General features: G+C 42.0%; 1 protein-coding gene across 3 annotated transcripts; it reads left to right on the top strand.

The window, feature by feature from the left end:
• The first annotated feature begins 511 nt into the window (after positions 1–511).
• On the top strand, positions 512–20,973 carry LOC127234509 (ATP-dependent RNA helicase DDX19B). 3 transcript variants are annotated; one of them, XM_051201484.1, is made up of 12 exons: positions 554–671; positions 6,925–6,973; positions 8,279–8,332; positions 9,887–10,022; positions 10,310–10,402; positions 12,439–12,541; positions 14,366–14,480; positions 15,327–15,504; positions 15,774–16,011; positions 18,998–19,160; positions 19,525–19,716; positions 20,080–20,973. In XM_051201484.1, exons 1-12 carry the CDS (start codon positions 582–584, stop codon positions 20,139–20,141), a joined length of 1,473 nt encoding a protein of 490 aa, XP_051057441.1. In that variant the 5' UTR covers positions 554–581; the 3' UTR covers positions 20,142–20,973. The 3 variants fall into 3 exon arrangements, with proteins under 3 accessions (XP_051057440.1, XP_051057441.1, XP_051057442.1); XM_051201485.1 differs by lacking the exon at positions 554–671 and adding an exon at positions 3,543–3,658; XM_051201483.1 differs by lacking the exon at positions 6,925–6,973 and having other exon boundaries at positions 512–671.
• Positions 20,974–21,213: the final 240 nt, after the last annotated feature.

Here is a 21,213-nt window from a genome sequence, read left to right on the forward strand (position 1 = left end):
TAGGCCTCACTCTGTAGACCCTGCCTATCCTAGAACTTAAGATATAAATCAGGATGGCCTCGAACTCAGAAATCTGCCTGTCTCTGCCTCCCAAGTGCTGGGGTTAAAGGGCATGTGCCACTACTCTCAGCCTGGGATCAGTATTTTTTTTTCTCTCTCTCTCTCTCTAGCCTCCCTCCCCCCTCCTTTGGCTGTCCTGCAACGTGCTTTGTAGACCACACTGGTCTGGAACCACAATGATCTACCTGCCTCTGCCTCCCGAACACTGGGACCAAAGGCGTGCATCGCCATCGCCCCGGCTCCGCCTAGCACTTCTTAAAAAACAGATATTGTACTGTTGTCAAGGGATTTCTAGTCATTGCTCAACTCAGTAACAAATGACAAACTTGAGACTTCAAGCGACCTTCTGGCGGAGGCTTCTACGGGTCTTCGGAGGCAAGGGTTCTCATGTGCACATGCGCAAGAAAGAGCCGGTCCCTGCCTCTCTTTTGATTGGCTAGGAGGAGGCGACTTCAACCCTCAGCCAATGGAGCTTAGGTTTGGCTCGGACTGTGAGTGGCAGTTGAGGAAGCCTAACCGCCATGTTGAGCCGAGGTGGCCGGAGCTGCTGGCCCTGTCGAGGCCGAGCCCGAGCCCAAGGGCGGAATCCACTTTCCCTGACCTTAAGTGGCGTGAGTATCTGTGCAGGTAGCTCTCCTTCTGTACCGTTAGGTGCTTTCCTCACTGCCAGAAAGAAGAGGGACAAAACAGTACACTAGTCTTGCCCCATCGGCTAGGCACCGGGCCCAAGGCCCTTGGGATTTGTCAGAATCCAGGTGTCTGCATACCATAAATTAGGAAACAGCCTGGCAACCTCTACGTGGGATTAAATACAGGAGGCTGAATTAAAGTGCATAACAGGCCTTTCTCCATGCATCACTTTGGACACCATGCCCTTCTCAGGAGTTTCACATTTATTTCTGGTTGAGTCCGAGAGATTACATTTTTATTCATTTATTATTATTATTTTCTTGTTTTTCGAGACGGGGTTTCTTTGTGTATTCCTGGCTGTCCTGGAACTCGCTCTGTAGACTAGGCTGGCCTTGAATTCAGAGATTCAGTGCTGGCTGGCATTAAAGACCTGCGCCACCACCATCCAGCTAACACACAGGGGATAACGGTACCCCCTGTGAGTGTGTTTTTGTTCTTCCCTTTGTTGATATCCTGAAACGATCGCACTAGCCTAGCTTATCCTCAAACTCATATAGCCAACTATGACCTTGAACTGGATCTTTCTGTTTTCCACTTTCCAAGTGCAGGTGTTATGAGGGGAACCACCTGGTTGGGCTTTGAGGGTGCTTCAGTTGAAATTTTGTGTTTGAGGTCTGAAAGAACATTTGAGGTTTTCAAATACATTCAGGGTCTAGCCTGAGCTGCTAGGCAAGAGATAAGTTGCATGTTTTATTTCCTTTTTTCTTTTTAGTTTCTCGAGACGAAGTCTCTGTAGCCTTGGCTGCCCTGGAACTCGCCCTGTAGCCCTGTAGACCAGGCTGGCTTTAGGCTCCTCCCACATGTTTTATTTCTTAAGCCCTCTGGTAGGAGCCTAGGTAGTGTGTGTGTAACTTGTTTTTTAAATTATTTTTGACAATTTCGTAAAGGGCATAGCACATCAGGTCAAATTAATCTCCTCACTCTTTATTTTTCCTTCCATCCCCCAGAAGCTGAGGTTTTTGTTAAATATTATTCCCTTCATTATCTGAAGTAAAATTTGTTTTTCTTTTTTCTTTTTGGTTTGTTTGTTTGTTTGTTTTTTGAGACAGTCTCACTATTTATAACCCTGGGTAGCCTGGAACTATGTGGTCTTGAACTCATAGAAATCAGCCTGCCTGTGCTCCTGAGTGCTGGGATTAAAGGCTTGTATCACCACACTAAGGTGTTTTTTGTTTGCTTGTTTGTTTAGTTTTGTTTGTTTTTAAATAAAATGGTCATGTTGATCTCCAACTCCTTATTGTCCTGCCTCAGCATCTCAAGTACTGGGTTACAGGCTATACCACTATGCTTGGCTTGATGTGCAAGTTTTAGTTTGGCTTTGGTTTTCTGAGATTCTATCTCAACAGAAAATGAACACATTGAAAAAAATTTCAGAATTCAAAATGAAGTTTTAGGTGGGGGTGATGGCTCATGCTCGTAATCCCAGCATTTGGAGACTGAGGCAGGTAGATCACTGTGAGTTAAAATCCCTCATAAATAGCTCCCATTGTGTTTCTAATGACATGCTTAACTTCATTATATTTTGTTTGGAATTTGTTTTAACTTTCTGTAGCCTTGAAAAAATACAAAATAACCAAATTTTTTCTAGCTGACATTTCCCAGGGTTTCTTCTGCCTGGAAATGTGGTCATGGCTCCCGTCTGTGCTTGGTTGTCCCCTTGCCTGCACCATCCTTACCTGCTCGCCATTGCTTGAGACTAATTTATTGTCATGTAATATTAGTGAAATGTTTCTATAAAGTTCCAGTGAACTGCTCCAGTTCCTCCTAGGGAAGTAACCAGGGATAAAGGCCTATTTGATCTCAGTTAGGGGATCTAGTCTAAAAGCTAGAACTTTTCCCTCCTTTTAAAAAAATTATCCAAAATTAAGGCTGGAGAGATGGCTCAGAGATTACGAGGGCTTGCTTGACCTGGGTTCAATTCCCAACAACCACATTGTAGTTACAGCTATCCATAACTCCATTTCTAGGGTATCAGTACGCCCTCTTCTGATTTTTCTGGGCTCCAGGCACACATGTGGTGCACATAGACATGCAAGTAAAGCACTCATACACATAAATAAGCAAGTCTTATAAAAGTTATCCAAAACTAAATAAATAAAATGCCAGCTACACAACCTTTATATAGGAGAAGAGAGCTGGCCATCCGAAGAAGACATAAATGACTCCAAAATCCATATATTTCCTTATTAAGCAGCCCTTGCCACCAGGAACTGAATTGGATTGGTTGAACAAACTGAACTGCTCTTTCTGGTCTTTGATATTTTACCAAGAATTTTCCTTGGCACCTTTCTTTGGTGTTTTCAAAACTCAATTTGGGACAGATCTTTGAGCACTTAACCCTTTGTTTCATAGGACTGAATGCCAATACTTAGAAATCTTATTAAATTGATAAGAACAGATACTATCTTGATCTTAGCTAAAAGTCCAGTAAGCTGAGGCATTTTAAATAACCTGAAAAGTTAAAACATATTTGCTTGCTTATGTATTCTGACTGTAATAGTTATATGAGCTTCTCTATGCCATCGTGCTGGGTGTGAGTGTGATTTCCCTACTTTAGTCCAAGAGCATTTAATCGTGGTTACCTCAGTTGGGTAGTAGGGTGATCTGTAGCGAAGTGGGAGGGGTGGGGACCTGAGGACTACCTTAGCGGTGCCTGGTACCTGGACCTTAGGGGCGCAGAGCTGACGCAGACACTGACGACACTGCGGTGCGCCGCTTCCGGTCGTCTGCCCCTCGGTAAATGATTCCCCCCCCCCCGGGGCGTAGCTGGACGTCTTTGCGCCCCTCCTGAGCCCGCGACTGAGCCGCCTAAGCAGGCGAGCCTGTCAGCACTGCCCAAGCGCCAGGTACTATGGCCACGGATTCCTGGGCCCTAGCGGTGGACGAGCAGGAAGCCGCGGCTGAGTCGGTGAGTTGTCACCAGCTGCTGGAGGACCAGGGGGCCAGTGCCGGTCAGGGTCTCGGTCTCTTGGAAGGACATTGCTTAGGATGCTCGGTGCACGGCGGAGGATGCTGGCTGAATGGGACTTGGCTCCAAAGCTGGCTTTGATTACCCAGCTCCTCCCACGTTGTATAAACTCAGTTTGGGTGATCGGTTCCCCACAGTACCCAGCCATCTGCCTGTCTTCCTGGAAGTAGGGTTAATAATCAATTGCACTCATAACTTCGGATGGTAATTTTTGTTGATCTTTAGATAAGAGTTTCTTGGGCTCAGGGACCATGCCTTACTCATTTATAACTCTTCCCACTTGGTTGTTGGTGCTGGATGATTGACTGGTCTGTCAGTAAATCCTGTCTTGATTGGCTCTTTTTCTTAGCCTGATACATTGTAGCAAGATATGAGTTCAATAGTGCTACGTAGAATTCTGAAATTTGGTAGAGATTTGAATGTAACTCTCAGTATTTATGCCTTTGAATTTTCCAAGAATAAGTATTTGTACACTTTAACTTTTTCTAACTTCTAAAGAGTAAAGGTTTCACCCTGGCATGATGTGGCACCCGCTCATCGTATCTCTTGGAGGAATAGGCAGGAAGATTCCCTCAAGTTCAAGGCTACCCTGAAAGGAAAAAAAAATATTTTAACTCAAAACTTTAATAATAACTTATATAGTCATTAATCCACATAGTTTAAAGAGAAGTAGTGTTTTGGGCTTTGTTCACTGAGGAGGGTATTTTTCTTTTCTTCTTTTTTGAAACAGGACATATATATATATATATATATATATATATATATATATATATATATATATATCAGGAACTCCTGATCTTCTGTCTCTTACGTCCTGAGTGCTAGGACCACAGGCTTGCACCACTATGCCCTGTTTGAGAATTTGCTCTATAGATCATATTGGCCTGCAACTCACAGAGGTGCCTCTGCCTCCTGAGTGCTGCGATTAAGGGTGTGTGCCACCACTGCCTGGCAAGAAATATTTTTGATTAAGTTTTTAAAGTTAATATACAACGTATTAGGTTTCACCATAGCGTCTTCGTACATATGCATCATGATACTTTCTTTGTTCTCTTCCCTTACTCTCCCTCAGGTTGCTTCCCTCCAGCTGGCTCTCTTTCTTCATCCATATAGCCCTGCTTCTGCTTTCCTGTTATCCTCTATTTCCCACCTCCTATAAGAACTCTTCCTCCTCCCTCGTGATCCTATTCTAGTTTTGTTTGTTTGTTTTGCTGTATGTTTCTCTGTATTGCTTTGTAGCCCATCCTGAAAGTCGCTTTGTAGACCAGGCTGGCCTCACAGAGATCTGACTGCCTCTGCCTCCTGAGTGCTGGGATTAAAGGCGTGCACCACCAAAGCCCGGCCCCCTTTCTAGTTTTGTGACCTATGAATACACATATAAATAGGTATACAAACACCCACATATATAATTTTGCAGTATGAGAGAAGATATGTATTTGTTTTCTTTGGTCTGGTTTATTTATTTTGCTTAACATAGTGATTTCCAGTTGCACTCATTTTTCTTTATAGCTCCATAAATTCCACTGTGTATACCACATTTGCTTTATCTCTTCATCTATGAATGGACATCTAGGCTAGTTCCATTTCTTGGCTGTGTAGCTATAAATGCACATGTGTAAGTATCTCTTTGGTGTGTTGACTTTGTCTTTCATCCTTTGAGAACACCAAGAGTGGTACAGCTGCATCATGTGTACCATGTTCTATTGTCAGTTGTTCACTTTATTTTTAATATCTGTACTGATTTCTGTATTGGTTGCATTAACTGATCTTGTTACCATTTCCCAAGTCCCAAGTGCTGGGATTACAGGAATGCATAGTTGTCATGCACAGTTCATGCAGTTCTTGGCATTGAACTTAGAGTTTCCTGGGTGGTAGACAAGCACTCTACCAATTGAGCTACATTCCCAGTCTCATATTTCCTTCTCTTTTTTGGGGGGTGGGGACGGGATTGTCTATTTAGTTGATTGGCCAATTCATTAATTGAATGTTTTGGGGCTTGGGGTTTTATTCAGTTCTTTTTAAAAATTAAGACAATTTTATTGATTGCATATATTATAAACTTTTAACTCAATATATAGCCCAAACTGGAATTTAATTTTCAACAATCCTTCTGTCTCAGTTTTCCCCAGTTTGAGGATTAAAGGTATAAACCACCTGGCCATGATCCCATTCTTTATACCATTTACTAGATGATAGCGGAGTCTCTACACAATATTAAGTATTAGTTAATAATATTTCATGATTAGTGTAACTGCTTTATGCTAGATGTAAATAAAAATATTCCCTGTCATTTATTTATTTATTTATCTTATGGATGAGTGCTCTGTCTACATGCTCTCACTCCTGCATGCCAGAAGAAGGAATTAGATCCCATTGTTGATGGTTTTGAACCACCATGTGGGTGCTGGGAATTGAACTGGGACTTTTGGGAGAGCAGCCAGTGCTCTTAACTGCTGAGCCATCTCCAGCCCCCTATTAAGATATGTACATTCTCATGGGTGGACATAAGTAATACCAGGATATTTCTCTGATAATTGTTGCCTTGGAACATATCTCTGATCAGTTTTTTCTTTTCTAGTCCCACCTGAATTTGTCTTGGGTAATTTTGGTTGTGTCTGGTGTCACAGTTTTCCAAGACTTGCTAGTTAAAATATCAGATTCAGCACAAAGCATCTTGAATTCGAGGATGTATGTTAGCTGTTAGCTCAGACCTACCCCACTGTATAACTAAATCGGGTCATTGCTGCTCTGCCTTGTAATCTCTCCTGCCTGGTGTTGGCTGTCTAAAGTAAGACTGCATTTTCCCCAGTCTTTGCATTTCTTTTCTTTCGGGACACAAGAAAAATGACAGTCAGTTCTGACGAAATCTTACCGAGAAAGTCTTTGGAAAACAAAGCATTAAGCAAGCTTACAAATTATAATTCTGTGTAGAAATTGTAATTAGGAAATGTGAGTTTGGGCCTACTATATAATCTTTTTTTTTTTTTCCTACTGCTGTATTAATGGGAAATTTTGTTATTTTCTTTCAACCATTTGGAAGTAAAAGGGACTCAGCAGAACAAGCTAATGAATCATTGCTACTGAATGCGCCTAGTGAGTAGGCCTTGAGAATTGTTCTTCCACTTTCGTTAGGGAGGCTTTGTTGACTCACAATCTTTTAACTGATTTTCCTGACACTTTCCGTTCCTCCCACATTCTCCATTTAGCTGAGCAACTTGCATCTTAAGGAGGAGAAAATCAAACCAGATGCCAATGGTGAGTAACTAAAGCTAGTCTGAAAAGAAATGATTTCTCTTTGGTATTTCTACTTTGATATAGCAACTACTTGGAAAATTAGTACATTTATACTAGACAAGGGACAGTGAATACTGATATTTGTTTGACTTGGGTATTAATAAACTGGGTTATATAATTAAGGAATGTTTAACATAAGAAGGAGAATACCTAACTAACATGTTAAATTATTCAGTTAATTGCTTACTGTAGTATTATGTTGACAGGGATGATTGTTTTTAACTGTTCTTTGGTTTGTAGTGGGATACACATAAAGTTTGAGCAACTTGTCAGTTTACATGTTCTAAATAGTAACCTGAATTTATATATGTTAAAAAATGTAAGGTGGGGGGCTGGAGAGATGGCTCAGAGTTTAAGAGCACTGGCTGCTCTTCCAGAGGTCCTGAGTTCAATTCCCAGCACCCACATGGTGGCTCACAACCATCTGTAATGAGATCTAGTGCCCTCTTCTGGCCTGCAGGGATACATGAAAAAGGAACGATGTATACATAATAAATAATAAATAAATCTTTTTAAAAAAATGTAAGGTGGAGGAGTAGGACTTTAGCTTAATGTAAAGTGCTTGCATACATATACAAACAAGGCCCTAAGTTTTCAAGAACCACAAAACAAACAAAAACTAGGATCAGAACAATGTTAACATTTATCTCACTCTAAACAGGCAATCTCCTGTATATTTTTACATAATCATAATGTTCTTTGTATATTTCCATTAGTCAATAATTTACATAAATGGAAATTTTATGGCATTGTGTTCACATTGACAGTATGATTTGCAGGTATTTTGTTGAGCACAGAGATACTTTCTAATCAGTGCTGTTGTGGTCAGCATTCTATACTATTTCAGAAATGTCAGTGCTGTGGCAGAACTATGCAAGTTTTTAAATAATACCAGGTGAATAATCATATATAAGCAGTGTTTTTAAACTTTATTTTTTAACTTATGTATTTTATATGCATTGGTGTTTTGCCATAGGCATCAGGTTCCCTGGAACTGGGGTTACAGACAGCTGTGAGCTGCCATGTGGGACCTGGGAATTGAACCCAGGTCTTTTGAAATAGCAGTCAGTGCTCATTACCAGTGAGCCATCTCTCCAGACCTTCTAAACTTTATTTAGAGAGAATAAATTGGTTTTAGTAGTTGCTTGGTTTCCTTTCTTGTTTTATTGCAGAAATTTGATAATTTCTCCCCCTAGAATTAGAGTTGTCTGGGTTGCTAGATATGGGATAAGATTTTGAATAACATTTACTTTGTATCTGATCAAGGTGCTGTTGTTAAAACCAGTGCTAATGCAGAGAAAACAGATGAAGAAGAGAAAGGTAATATAGCCTTCAAGCTATGCAAATGAGGTTCTATGTTCTAGAAAAAAAGTGTTTTTTCAGACAAGATCGTGCTATGTAGCCCTTGCTGGCCTGGAACTCTATGCAGTTGAATTAGAACTTGTGGAAATTTTCTTTCCTTTGCCTTGAGTGCTGAGACTAGTGGCATGTGCCATCTTACCCAGTTTTGTGTGTGTGTGTGTTCTCACATACACACTTGCATGTGGAAGCCAGAGATTAACATCAGGTTTCTTCAGTCACTCCCTGCTTTTTTCTGCTTTTGAGACAGAGTCTCACTATGTAGCCCTGTCTGTCTTGGGACTCATATGTGTATGGAACTCAGAGACCTGCCTACCTCTGCCACTGTTTCCTTAGTGCTGGGATTAAAAACCAGTGCCACCATGCATGGTCTTTCCACCTTATTTTTTGAGATGGTCTCTCATTGAACTTGGAGTTCACTAATTCAACCAGACTGCTGGCCAGCAAGTCCTAGGACCAGTTTGTTTCCTTGCTATCATGACGCTTTACTGTTAGACCCAACTTGGGTTGACATTGGATAGTGCTAGGATAAAGTTCAATTTAATCAGTATGTAAAGGAATTAATGGTTTATATTTCATAAAAATTTTCATTTTTTTATTATATGTTAAAACCAAAACTAATGTACTTGAGTTAGGAAGCCCAGTTTATTACTTCAAATACTTATAACTGAATTTTACAGACTTCTTTTTAAAGATGTATTTATTTGTCATCTATACAGTATTCTTTTGTTGTTGTTTCACTATGTAAATGTTTTATTTTAATGTTCAAAGTGTGGAAGGGAGGGCTGGCACTCCCTCAGGCCTGTTTCACAGGTCCTCAGTGGGCTGGTGAGTTCAGTATGGATACTTCTTCTTGTCCAGATTGGTGTCTGGGAAGACTTCATTCAAGTCACCAACGGTTATCTGATCAGAGGGGATGATGTTTTTAATCTTCTCCTGCTGCTTCTCATATTCCTGGATCCTGACCTGGGATTCAGACTCGAATGCAACACAGTTCTTCTCTTTTTCCATTGTCCACCAGGGCCATGTATTTATCCTCGGGCATTGGAACTTTCAGAGCATTATACTTCTTTCCAAAATCATCCACCAAGCCAGCCTTGGCCACATTGGCCTTGTAATATGCACAGTCAATCGTTGTGATTTCTTAGGCAGATTAGCCAACCTGGTGAGGAGGGTCTCATTCCAGGACCTTAGGGAGTTTGCAATTGTCTTTTGGTTTCAGGGTATGGTCTCCACCAAAGACACCCAATCAATGGTTTTTAGAGCAATCTTGGGATCCTTCACTGACCCTGGCGGAGGACTATCTCCAGTCACATATATGGTATTCTGCCTGCATGTACACTTTCATGCCAGAAAGGGCACCGGATCTTATAGATGGTTGTGAGCCACCACGTGGTTGCTGGGAACTTGAACTCAGGACCTCTGGAAGATCAGTCAGTGCTCTTAACCTCTGAGCCATCTCTCCAGCCCCCCAATTTTATGAACTTTTAAACACTCCTCTACTCTTCTTCACAGAGGACAGAGCTGCTCAATCTTTACTCAACAAGCTCATCAGAAGCAATCTTGTGGATAACACCAACCAAGTAGAAGTCCTGCAGAGGGACCCAAACTCCCCTCTCTACTCAGTGAAGTCTTTTGAAGAGCTTCGCCTGTGAGTATCCTTTGCTTTCTGCATTCAGTAGAGATAATGGCCTGGTTTTACATATTTTTCATACAGCATATATTTACCTACATGAGGTAATAATAGGCATTTAGTTTCTTAAGGCTATTAAATACAGTGTTCAGGCAGTCTATAAAAGCTCTAGCTGTATTTGCACATTGTGTTCAGTTGTTCTCAGATACTATGTGTACCAGGGAAAAAGAGAAAAAAAAAATCTCCCATATACTTTGCTGTGTTTCTAAATCGATAAGTGACTTTCACTTTAATGGTTTTTCTAGGAAACCACAGCTTCTTCAGGGTGTCTATGCTATGGGTTTCAACCGTCCATCCAAAATACAAGAGAATGCATTGCCTTTGATGCTTGCTGAACCGTATGTAACTCAATATAACTACAACATATATTACTTGCTATTTTTTTTTTTTAATTTAAGCCTTTTGACTCATAACTAATAATCCCAGATATTTAGGAAGCTGCGGCAGGAGGATGAAAGGTTAAAGGTCTGCTCAAGCTATAAAGTGATTCAAGGCCAGCTTCAGCAATTAAAAAAAAAATGTATATCAGCTATTTGGCTGGCTTTTAAAAATAATTTTATTACATTGTGTGTGTGTGTGTGAGAGAGTGTGCACGTGTGTGTGGTGTGTGCATGTGTGTGTGTGCGCCCACGTGCTCATGGGTCTGCACGTGCAGCATGGTATGTATATGGAGATCAGAGGACAAATTGAGGGAGTCCCCGAATTCCATCATGTGGTTCCTAGGAAATCAAACTAAGGTCATCAGGCTTGGTAGCAAGCACCTTTACCTACTGAGCCATTTTGCCAGTCTGCAATTGTTTTTATTCTCAATATATTGTTATGAAAAGCCTAAGACAGTGAATTTGAATGACTTTTATAGAAAAATGCCCATATACCTGCTACCTAGATTCTACCACTAGCATTTTATTCTTATTTTTCACGTATCTGTCTACTAATAGATCTTTTTGATGTTTTTGCTTGTTTTTGGTGAGGTGTGAGGTTGATTTTAGTGACAGTAAGTATTATTTTGAGACAAAATCTCAGTATAGCTCAGTCTGGCCTTATTCTCTTATGTTGCCGAAGATGACTTTTTCTTTTTCAATACATCTGTTTGAGTGTATGTAACATGTGTACAGGTACCTTAAGAGGCCAGAAGAGGGACTTAACTACATCCCCTAGACTACTGACCTGGTGCTGGGAACCAAACTGACATCAAGAAGAACAGCAAGCACTTACAAATATAGAGCCTTCTTTCCAGACTTGATGGTTTTGAATTTCTAATCCCTCAGTCGTCACCTCCCAAGTACTAGATTTACAGGCATACACCACCATGCCAAGTTTATGCAATGGTGGGGGTCAAACTTAAGGCTTCCTTCATGCTAGAGGAATAATCTACCGAGACACATTCCCCACCTCCCTAGATTTCTTATTTCTACTTGTGATGAGAAAGACATTTCCCTGATCTTGACATTTATTTTCTTAAGTTTTGTCTACTCCTTTTCCTAAGTTTACATTTTTGGTAGCTTATATTAATTGGCAAAATAGTGGATTTTGTTATGATATTTTATATCTCTTGGGGGGAAAGAAGGGAGTTTTCAAAATATGGTTTCTCTGTGTAACAGCACTGTCTGTCCTGGAACCCAGGACAGATTGCAAACCAGGTTGTATTGCTATTGTTTCCTTAATCCACTGCCGCTTCGACCCCAAATAAGTACACAGACGCTGTATTAGTTATAAAACTGTTAGCTGATGGCTCGGGCTTCTTATTCGTTAGCTCTGTCATAATTATTAATCTGTTTCTACAAATCTATGTATTTTCATGTGGTCTTGGCTTACCGAAGAATGCCTGGACCTGTTAATCCTTGTGGTCTACGTTGTGGCTCCTTTTTGGCAGGCTTCCTCTGCTTACCTTTCCCAGAATTCCCCTCATCTTGCCCTGCCTACCTTCCTGCCATATTCACCAAACAGCTTTTTATTCATCCACCAATAAGAGAAACATATACAGAAGGACATCCCCCATTAAGGCTGCCCTTGAACTCACTGAGATCTGTCTGCCTCTGCCTCCTGAGAGGTGGCATGCACCACCACCACCTGGCTAAAAATCTCATTTTTAAGTTTTATTCACTTCTGTTTTTGAAAAGTTTCTTTTATGTGTGTTTTGCCTGCATGAATGTATGTGTGCTACTTGCTTACCTGGTGCCAGACAATGTCAGAAGAAGGTATCATATCCCCTGGAACTAGAGTTACAAATTGTTGTGAACCACCAGGTGGGTGCTGGAAATTGAATTCAGGTCCTTGGCAACAGCAACAAGTACTCTTAACCACTAAGCCAACTCTCTAGCCCCTTGAAAACTCTCTTGATGGTGGAGCTCCTGAACTTGTTTTTCTTGTGCAGCCCACAGAACTTAATTGCCCAATCTCAGTCTGGTACTGGTAAAACAGCTGCCTTTGTGTTGGCCATGCTCAGCCAAGTAGAGCCTGCAAACAGCTATCCCCAGGTAAGGACTTTTGGAATTTGGGTTTTTACTAGCATATAGGCTAAAGGTGATAATAATATTCCTGGACTAAACCTCAGTGTGGATGGTCAAGGTTATTTACACTTGTAATCCCAGTTCATGACAGGCAGAGTCAGGATGGTTGGGTTACTGAGTTTGAGGGTAGTATGTGTGTAAGTTACAGACTGGCTTGGGCTAAAGTGAAACCCTATCTTTTTTCTTCTCTTTCTAAATGGTTAGCCCTGAAACATACATACAAGTAACTAGACTGAGCAGGTTCTATTTATATATTTAGGAAAACACACACACACTTAACAATTAATGAAAAAAGAGTCAATGAATTTGATTTTTGTTTTGTTTTGTTTGTTTGTTTTTCCAGACAGGCTTTTGCTGTTTAGCTCTGGCTGTCCTGGAACTTGCTTTGTAGACCAGGCTGGCATTGAACTCACAAAAATCTGGCTGCCTCTCCTTCCCAAGTGCTGGGATTAAAGGTGTGCGCCAGCTTTTATTTATTAATGTTTTAAGTTTTATGTTGCCTATACTATAGGTATGTTTGTGTACTAGGTGTGTGCTTGGTTCCTGCAGAGACCAGAAGAAAGCATTATATCCCTTGGAACTGGAGTTACAGATGGTTGTGAGCCTCAGGGTGGATGCTGTGGATAAAACCCGGGTCATTAATACTTTTATGAGCATATATTTTTGTTTGTTTTTTTGAGACAGGGTCACTTTATTATGAAGGCCTGACTGTCCTAAAATTTGTTTCTTGGATTCAGTCCTTCTATTATCTAATAGTTACCTTTTTTGTTCTCCTTTCTACATGTTATACTGTATCCACATGTACATTGTTTACACACAGACATTATAGACTAGAATCCCCACATGAAAGAGAAAGTGTGTTTGTTTCCTTTAAGGTTGTACAGCCTTCCTTAATATACTCTAAATCCATCCATTTTGCAAATTTTGGATAGTATTCCATTCTATTTAGGTATGAAATTTTCATTATACATTCTCCTTAAACCAAAAATCTTTTATTATTTTTTCAGAAAGGGCCTCTATTCCTCCTCATCTTTTAAGGTCTCTATTTCAAACTTTACTGAAACTTACTACATAATTCAGGATGGCCATGAGTGCCTAGTTATGTCCTGAGCCTCTCCTGTGCTGGGATTATAAACATGGGACACCACATCTGGCTCGATCCCTTTTTATATAAACCAGAACTCAAAGTGAACACAGGTAGAATGTAGAAGTCCTTGACTACTGCTAATAAGCTTGATGCTTTTACGTGTAGGAAAAACTTCATTTTACAATCTTTGTAAGTTAGAGTTCTAACAACTACTAGGAATGATAGTATATGCCTGTAATCCTAGAATTTGAAAGGCAGAGATAAGTTGAGTTTGAATGTAAGGATAAACTGGGCTATATGCTCTTCCGGAGGACCTAGCTTCAACTTTCAGTACCCACGAGGCAGCTCATGACCATTTGTGACTCCAGTCCCAGGGGACCTGACACCCTTCTGATCTCTTGGGCCACTGCACATACTTGGTTCAGACTTTCATAAAGGCAAAATACACATATAAATACAAATTAAAAATGTTGTATAGCCAGGCTGTGGAGGCACACACCTTTAATCTCAGCACTTGGGAAGTAGAGGCAGGCAGATCTCTGTGAGTTCCAGGACAGCCAGGGCTACACAGAGAAACCCTGTCTTGAAAACTTAAAAAAAAAAATTTATAAAGACAAAATTGTCTGCCACATGTGCCCTAGATGGACAGGTAGGTCCTAATGTGAAGGCCCCTGGGCTCTCAGTCTGTCCTCTTTTCTCTCCAGTGTCTCTGCCTCTCTCCAACCTATGAGCTTGCTCTTCAAACAGGAAAAGTGATCGAACAGATGGGCAAGTTTTACCCCGAACTGAAGCTAGCTTATGCTGTTCGAGGCAATAAATGTGAGTATGAGTATGTGGGACTAGATCATAAATAAATATAATAACTTCTTTTAATTTTGAGAAACTTCAAAATATACCCAGGAGTTAAAACAGTTCAGTGAACACATGTATGCTTCCTACCCAGATTCAGAAACTTAACATTTGCTGCATATTCTTTATTGATATGTTCATACATTTTTGTTAAACACTTGAAAGTAAATTGTCTTATTGTAATTCATTCTTCCTAAGTCTTTCAGTCTGCACCTCATATGGACATTTTGTAATATAATGTCTTTGTTACAACCAAGAAAATTAACAGTTCCCCAGAAAACTAACATCTGCTTTACCCTTGCACATTTGTACACAAAATTTTCTTTTTAAAAAAAAACTTATTTAATTTTTTATTTCATGTTCATTAGTGTGTGAGTGTCAGATCCCCTGGAATTGGAATTACAGACAGTTGTGACCTGCCATGTGGGTGCTGGGACTTGAACATGGGTCCTCTGGAAGAGTAGCCAGAGTTCTTAACCAATGAACCATCTCTCCAGGCCCCCAATATTTTCTTTAGTTGCTGAAGTCTTGTCCTACAATCCTGCTTCAGCCCCCTGTGTACTGAGATTATAGAAGTCCACTGCCATACCTAACTCCTTGTTTATTTTGTCATTTTTATAATGTTTTGCTACACCCTTAACTTAGAATTTTATTAATTCTAAATTTGATTAACTGTGCCCATTAGATATTATAGTGGCATCCAAACTTTCCTTAAAATAGTAACAGAAAATCATTAGTATTAAATACAAAGTAGCTACAAAGTATCTCTGAGTGGAGAGCCTATGGAATACCAGAAGAAAACTGTGTTGTCCACAGTGGACAGAGGTCAGAAGGTCAGTGAGCAGATTGTCATTGGCACTCCCGGGACCGTCCTGGACTGGTGCTCCAAGCTGAAGTTCATTGACCCCAAGAAGATCAAGGTGTTTGTTCTGGATGAGGCTGACGTGATGATAGCAACTCAGGGCCACCAAGACCAGAGCATCCGCATCCAGAGGTAGGAACTGGAGCCAGGAGGAACTGCCACAGCCTCCTCCTGCATCTTTGGGTTCTTTGCTCTGTTCTGTGCAGCAGTATTTGTGTGATGGGCGATTTCCACATGCTCTCACCATGCTCCCAGCCTGGGCTGAGAAGGGAGACATGGGACCCTCACTCAGCCCAGTGCCACTCTGGGGCCACAGCCCACCCAGGCTGTGGAGGCTGGGCTTGTGTTCTTTCTGACAAAACCGTTGGAGTCATGCAAAGTGCCTGGGCCTCCACTTGCAGGATGCTGCCCAGAAACTGCCAGATGCTGCTCTTCTCTGCCACCTTTGAAGACTCAGTGTGGAAGTTTGCCCAGAAGGTGGTCCCAGACCCCAACATCATCAAACTTAAGCGTGAAGAGGAGACTTTGGACACCATCAAACAGTATTATGTCCTTTGCAATAACAGAGAGGAGAAGTTCCAGGCCCTGTGCAACCTGTATGGGGCGATCACCATCGCCCAAGCCATGATCTTCTGCCATGTGAGTAGCTGATGCGCTGCTCTTCCCTGTTTTTTGTAGGTCAATGAATAGGACTATCATTGACAGGCAGTCATCTCCAGTGCTCAGCTGAGGAGGACTATTGCAATGAAGGGAAATGACAATCCACATCCACCTGCCTGGGCAATAGTCTCCTTGGATTTTTGAGTTTATCTTTGATTTGGTTGAGCACACTTAGAGATTCCTTTTAAAAGAAATCCTCCCACCAGGCAGTAGTGGTGCATGCCTTTAGTTCCAGCACTTTGGAGGATCTTTGTGAGTTTGTGGCCAGCCTGGTAAACAAAGTGAGTTCTAGGACAGCCAGAGCTGTTACACATAGAGAAACCCTGTCTCAAAAAAAAAAAAAAAAAAAAAAAAAAAAAGGAAATTCTCCAAATCCCAAAATAATGAGTTGGCAATGTAGCTCAGTTGTGTCATATTTGACTAACATGCATTTATCTAGAATTGATATTCAGTACCACAAAAAACAAAGTAGAACAAAACAAAAAATTGAAGCCCGGTGGTGGTGGTGGTGGTGCTTGTCTTTAACCCCAGCACTCAGGACGCAGGCGATCTCTTAGAGTCCATGGCCAGCCTAGGCTACACAGCTGGTTCCAGGACAGCCAAGGCTACATACACAGAGAAACTCTGTCTCAAAAAAATTAAAAAAAAGAGAGAAATTGTACTGGTAATAACTTTTTTTTTCGGGAGACAAAAATTTCACTATGTTGCCCTAGCTGGCCTTGAACTCAGAGGTCCTTCTGCCTCTGCAAGTGCCAGGATGAAAATCATGTACCACCATGCCTGGTTTATACAATTGTAAAAATGTATCTTATATGTATTTATATGCATGTATCTGTATATACACATATATGTGAGGGTACCTGTGCAAAGCAGGAGAGGCCATCCCCCTGGAGCGGGAGGCACAGGTGGTCCTGGGAACTGAATACTGGTCCTCTGCACAAGAAGCAAGTGTAGTCCACCACTGAATCCTTCTCTCCAGCCCTGGATTTCAGTGCAATTCAGTGGATGACCAATGATGACCCAAGCTTAATTCCCAGAACCCACATGTTGCCTGTTTATACACATACATATAAACATACTAAGTAAATACAATAAAAATTAGTAAACTACTTAGGCTGCCAAGATGACTCAAGGAGTAAAGGTGATTGCTATCAAGCATCACTACCTGAATTTGATTCCCTGGATCTGCCTGCTGGGAAGTGACAACTGAATCCTGAATGTTAGCATTTGACCTCCTCATGTACTCAGTAGCATTTCATGCTCCAATCCTTCCCTCCAATTCAAACACTACATTATTAAAAAAAAAAAAAAAAAAAGGTAGAGTATGGTCAGTCATATACCTTTAAATCCCAGCAGGAGGCAGAGGCAGGCAGATGTCTCTGGCAGATGTTCAAGACCAGCCATTGGATACACAGTGAGAGGCTTTGTCTAATAAATAAATGAGTTGTGCTGTGGTTGTGCATGACTTCAATCCCAGGTCCTGGGAAACAGAGACAGGTGGATCTCTGAGTTGGAGGCCAGCCTGGTCTACAGAGTGAGTTCCAGAACATTTCAGGGCTACACAGAGAAACCTTGCTGCAAAAAACCAATCTAACCAACAAATAAATAATAGTGTGTGTGTGTGTGTGTGTCTATGAACAGCTCTGTGAGGTGGTTAGAGAAGATCTTACATTATGGGTCTTCATCTTCTTCCTTGTCTTTGAGACAGGGTCTCTCCTGTTTGAAGCTGCAGACTATACTCCAGGCCTGTAAGTGTGTGCATTAGACTTTTACATCAGCTTGGATGTGAGCTCAAGTTCTCAGGATCATACTAACATTCCCTTGTACACTGAGTCATTTTCCAGACATGCTTACACTTTTTTACACATTAAGTATATGGACTATTCGGAAACGGAGATAGTTGGTCTTTTGTTTTTTCGAGAAGGGTTTCTTAGTGTAACCCTGGCTGTCCTAAAACTACAGAAACTTACCTGCCTCTGTCTTCCAAGTGCTGGGATCAAAAGCATGCACCACCATGCCTGGCTACAGATAGTTTTACATGAAAAAGTAACAGCAGTTAATTAGTTTATCCAAATTAATTATATGACCAAAATTCCATGCAGGAAAACATTTTAAGCCCTTCCATCCTTTTTTAATCTGGTGCGATCTCTTATGTGGTATGGGTGGTATGTATATGTGCTCATGTGTGCAGGTGCCCTAGGAGACTAGAGAGGCATCAGATTCCTGGTGTTGCAGTTATAGGTGGTTGTGAGCCAGCCACTTGATGTAGGTGCTGGGAACTGAACTCAGGTCCCCTGCAAGAGGATTATGTGCTCTTAATCACTGAAACATCTCTCCAGTCCTAGGCAAAGATTTTTTTAAATGTTTTTATTATTTGAGAATTTCATACATGCATACAATGTATTTTGATCATATTCATACTCCACTGCTCCCTTCCAATTCCCTCCTGACTCCCTCCCACAGATCTCCCTTACAACTTCATGTCCTCTTTTTTTCTTTTATAACCCACGGAGCCCAGTTCACATGTGTCAGGTGATCCAGTGAGTATGGTCAACCTACAGGGGTCATACCCTTAATGAAACAATGACCCTCCCCCTTCAGCAGCCATCACTTACCAGTATTTCCTCGATAAGGATGGTGGCTCACAGATAATTGCTTTAAACATTCTGAACTGTTGCCTGGCTTCATCTTACTTAGATCTTGGTGAGACATTTATAGCTTCTGTGAGTTCATGAGTGCAGTGGTACTGTCATCTCTAGAAGATTCCCTTATTCCAGTTTTGGCCCCCCTCTTGGTCTTGCTGTCTTTCTAAAACCTCTCCATGTGAAAAAGTTTAAACCTGGACAGCCCACTGAATTCAACAGAGCCTCATGTATCATAGAGGCCACAATCCACCTTTCTGTGGGTATCTTTGTCTCTGTTCTTTTACAGGTCACTTCATTAAAAACAATTCTTTTCACTCCAGACCCGCAAAACAGCTAGCTGGCTGGCAGCAGAGCTCTCCAAAGAGGGCCACCAGGTGGCTCTGCTGAGTGGAGAAATGATGGTGGAACAGAGGGCAGCTGTGATTGAGCGCTTCCGGGAAGGCAAAGAGAAGGTCCTGGTAACCACCAACGTGTGTGCCCGTGGTGAGCAGACACTGGCCCGTTCACCAGGCGTGGGGTCCCAGGCCCCGTGAGCAAGAAAAGTGCTTGTATCCGTGGTCCCACGGAGGTGGGGGGGGATTGTAGGGACATTCCTTTGTGGGACAGTAAGAGCCACTTGGAAGAAGCCAGCTTGGTGGGAAGACACTCGGGCTTCCAGACGCTCTAGCTTTCTTACTTCTGCCAGAGTTCTTTCTGTTCTTCTGCCTGAGCTACAGTCCTGTAGGTGTCCTCTTTAGTGCCCACAGCCCAGATGTGACCTGTCCAAGCCACGCCTCCAGTGGAAGTGTGTGTGTTTGACGGTGACCCCTTTGTCTCCTGCCTGCCTCTCCCCAATCCCTTTGTGCAGGTATTGATGTTGAACAAGTGTCTGTCGTCATCAATTTTGACCTTCCTGTGGATAAGGACGGGAACCCAGACAATGAGACCTACCTGCATCGCATCGGGCGCACGGGCCGCTTTGGCAAGAGGGGTCTGGCAGTAAATATGGTTGACAGCAAGCACAGCATGAATATCCTCAACAGAATCCAGGAGCATTTTAGTGAGTCCCCGGAGTTAGCTATGCCTGGAACCCTTTTCGGAGGGGAATGTGGGAGAGGGGAGGTTTCCTCTGGCCCCGCACAGCTGTCTCCACCTGGATGTTGTCAGGGAGAGCGCCTGCACATTCAGGGCTCAGGGACTGGAGTATCAGTGCCCTGGCACCAAGCTAGGAGAACCTGACAGCTTCCCTGGGAGGTCATTCTGAGTGACCAGGGGACCTGTTGCCAGCTGCTCAGGCTCAGGAAGCTTGCTTTGTGCCCATAGCTAGGCCCCCTCCCCAGTCTGTGCTGCTGTTTGTTCTAGATGACTTCCGTTGCATTTCCATGGTAGTCCACGGTGTTCTTCCAATCTGTTTTTCCCTCAGATAAGAAGATAGAAAGATTGGACACAGATGATTTGGATGAGATTGAGAAAATAGCCAACTGAGAAGCTTCACCAGCGACTGGCGCCACCCTCAGCACTGTCCCTGCCTGGGAGCCTCGTGCTTTCATGGCATAGGCCTTGACAGGCACCGCAAAGACCAAGGCCTGAGTAGAGACTACCTACCTCATTCAGAATTACGTTTGGACTTGACAGAAATTTGTGTAAATGATGGGGGATGGTAGAAAATTTGTTTACACAACTTTGGAAGATTAGGCATGAATACACAGAAATTTACCTTTTAGAAGTTCCGCCTTTTTTTTTTTTTTTTTTTTTTTTTTTGGCCAGTATTTCTTCATCGTTACTTAGTCTAGATAATATGCCCAAGATTCCTTATGACACACCTTAGCTCAGAGCATGCAGACCAGCCATGTGGAAGTGACCACACAGGAGAAAAGATGGTTCACAAAGGCAGAGTCCCCAAGTAGCATAGGATGTTAGCCAGTCCTGGTTTCATGAGGACGTCATGAGGAGCTGGCTGACCTGTGAGCTGCTGCTTAGGACTTGGTGTGCCATGAGTAAGCTGAGTTACCAGAGCACTACTAACTCATTCCAGGAAGAAATTTACGGTGTTGGACCAAAATGCCTTTGGGGCCTTTTTATTCAGGTTTGTGCCTCAGGAACATGACCTGTTCTTTTCTGCAGGTAGCAATCTGTGTGCAGTACAAATCTGGTTATTGGTTGGTTCTGAGCTCATACTTTTGCAAGACCAGTGGAAAAGTCATCACGAAAAACCGTGTCATGGGTTACTTGCACCATCGTTTTTTACATCTGTAACATCACCTTAACCCTTACCAGTGCCAGCCAAATAAAAGGGTGCCTGAGATTTAGATACTCAGTGAATAGTGTAGCTTCAAGTTTGTGATGGGCAGCCTGAATCTGAGCAGGTGTAGATATGGTCAGCAGTTGTCAAAAGTCTTGCTTTGCATGCAATTCCAAAAGGGAGTTCTGTCAGAGCTCAGGATGCTTACAGATATGGGCATCTTAACTCTAAAGGGAGTTCGTCAGAGATAGGGATGGTTATAGACATGGGCATCTTAACTCTAAAGGGATTCTGATCGTCTGTGTTTACAGTGCC

The sequence above is a fragment of the Phodopus roborovskii genome, unplaced genomic scaffold (genome assembly GCF_943737965.1).
Source record: "Phodopus roborovskii unplaced genomic scaffold, PHOROB, whole genome shotgun sequence".
Lineage (NCBI taxonomy): Eukaryota > Metazoa > Chordata > Mammalia > Rodentia > Cricetidae > Phodopus > Phodopus roborovskii.

What these genes read in the sequence shown, in the direction of transcription:
- LOC127234509 (XM_051201483.1), top strand. Translation starts at nt 527, where the DNA reads ATGGAGCTTAGGTTTGGCTCGGACTGTGAGTGGCAGTTGAGGAAGCCT. An exon ending in TTTCCCTGACCTTAAGTGGC is followed by an intron (nt 672 to 8,278) that starts GTGAGTATCTGT and finishes TATCTGATCAAG; the next exon opens with GTGCTGTTGTTAAAACCAGT. An exon ending in TCTTTTGAAGAGCTTCGCCT is followed by an intron (nt 10,023 to 10,309) that starts GTGAGTATCCTT and finishes TGGTTTTTCTAG; the next exon opens with GAAACCACAGCTTCTTCAGG.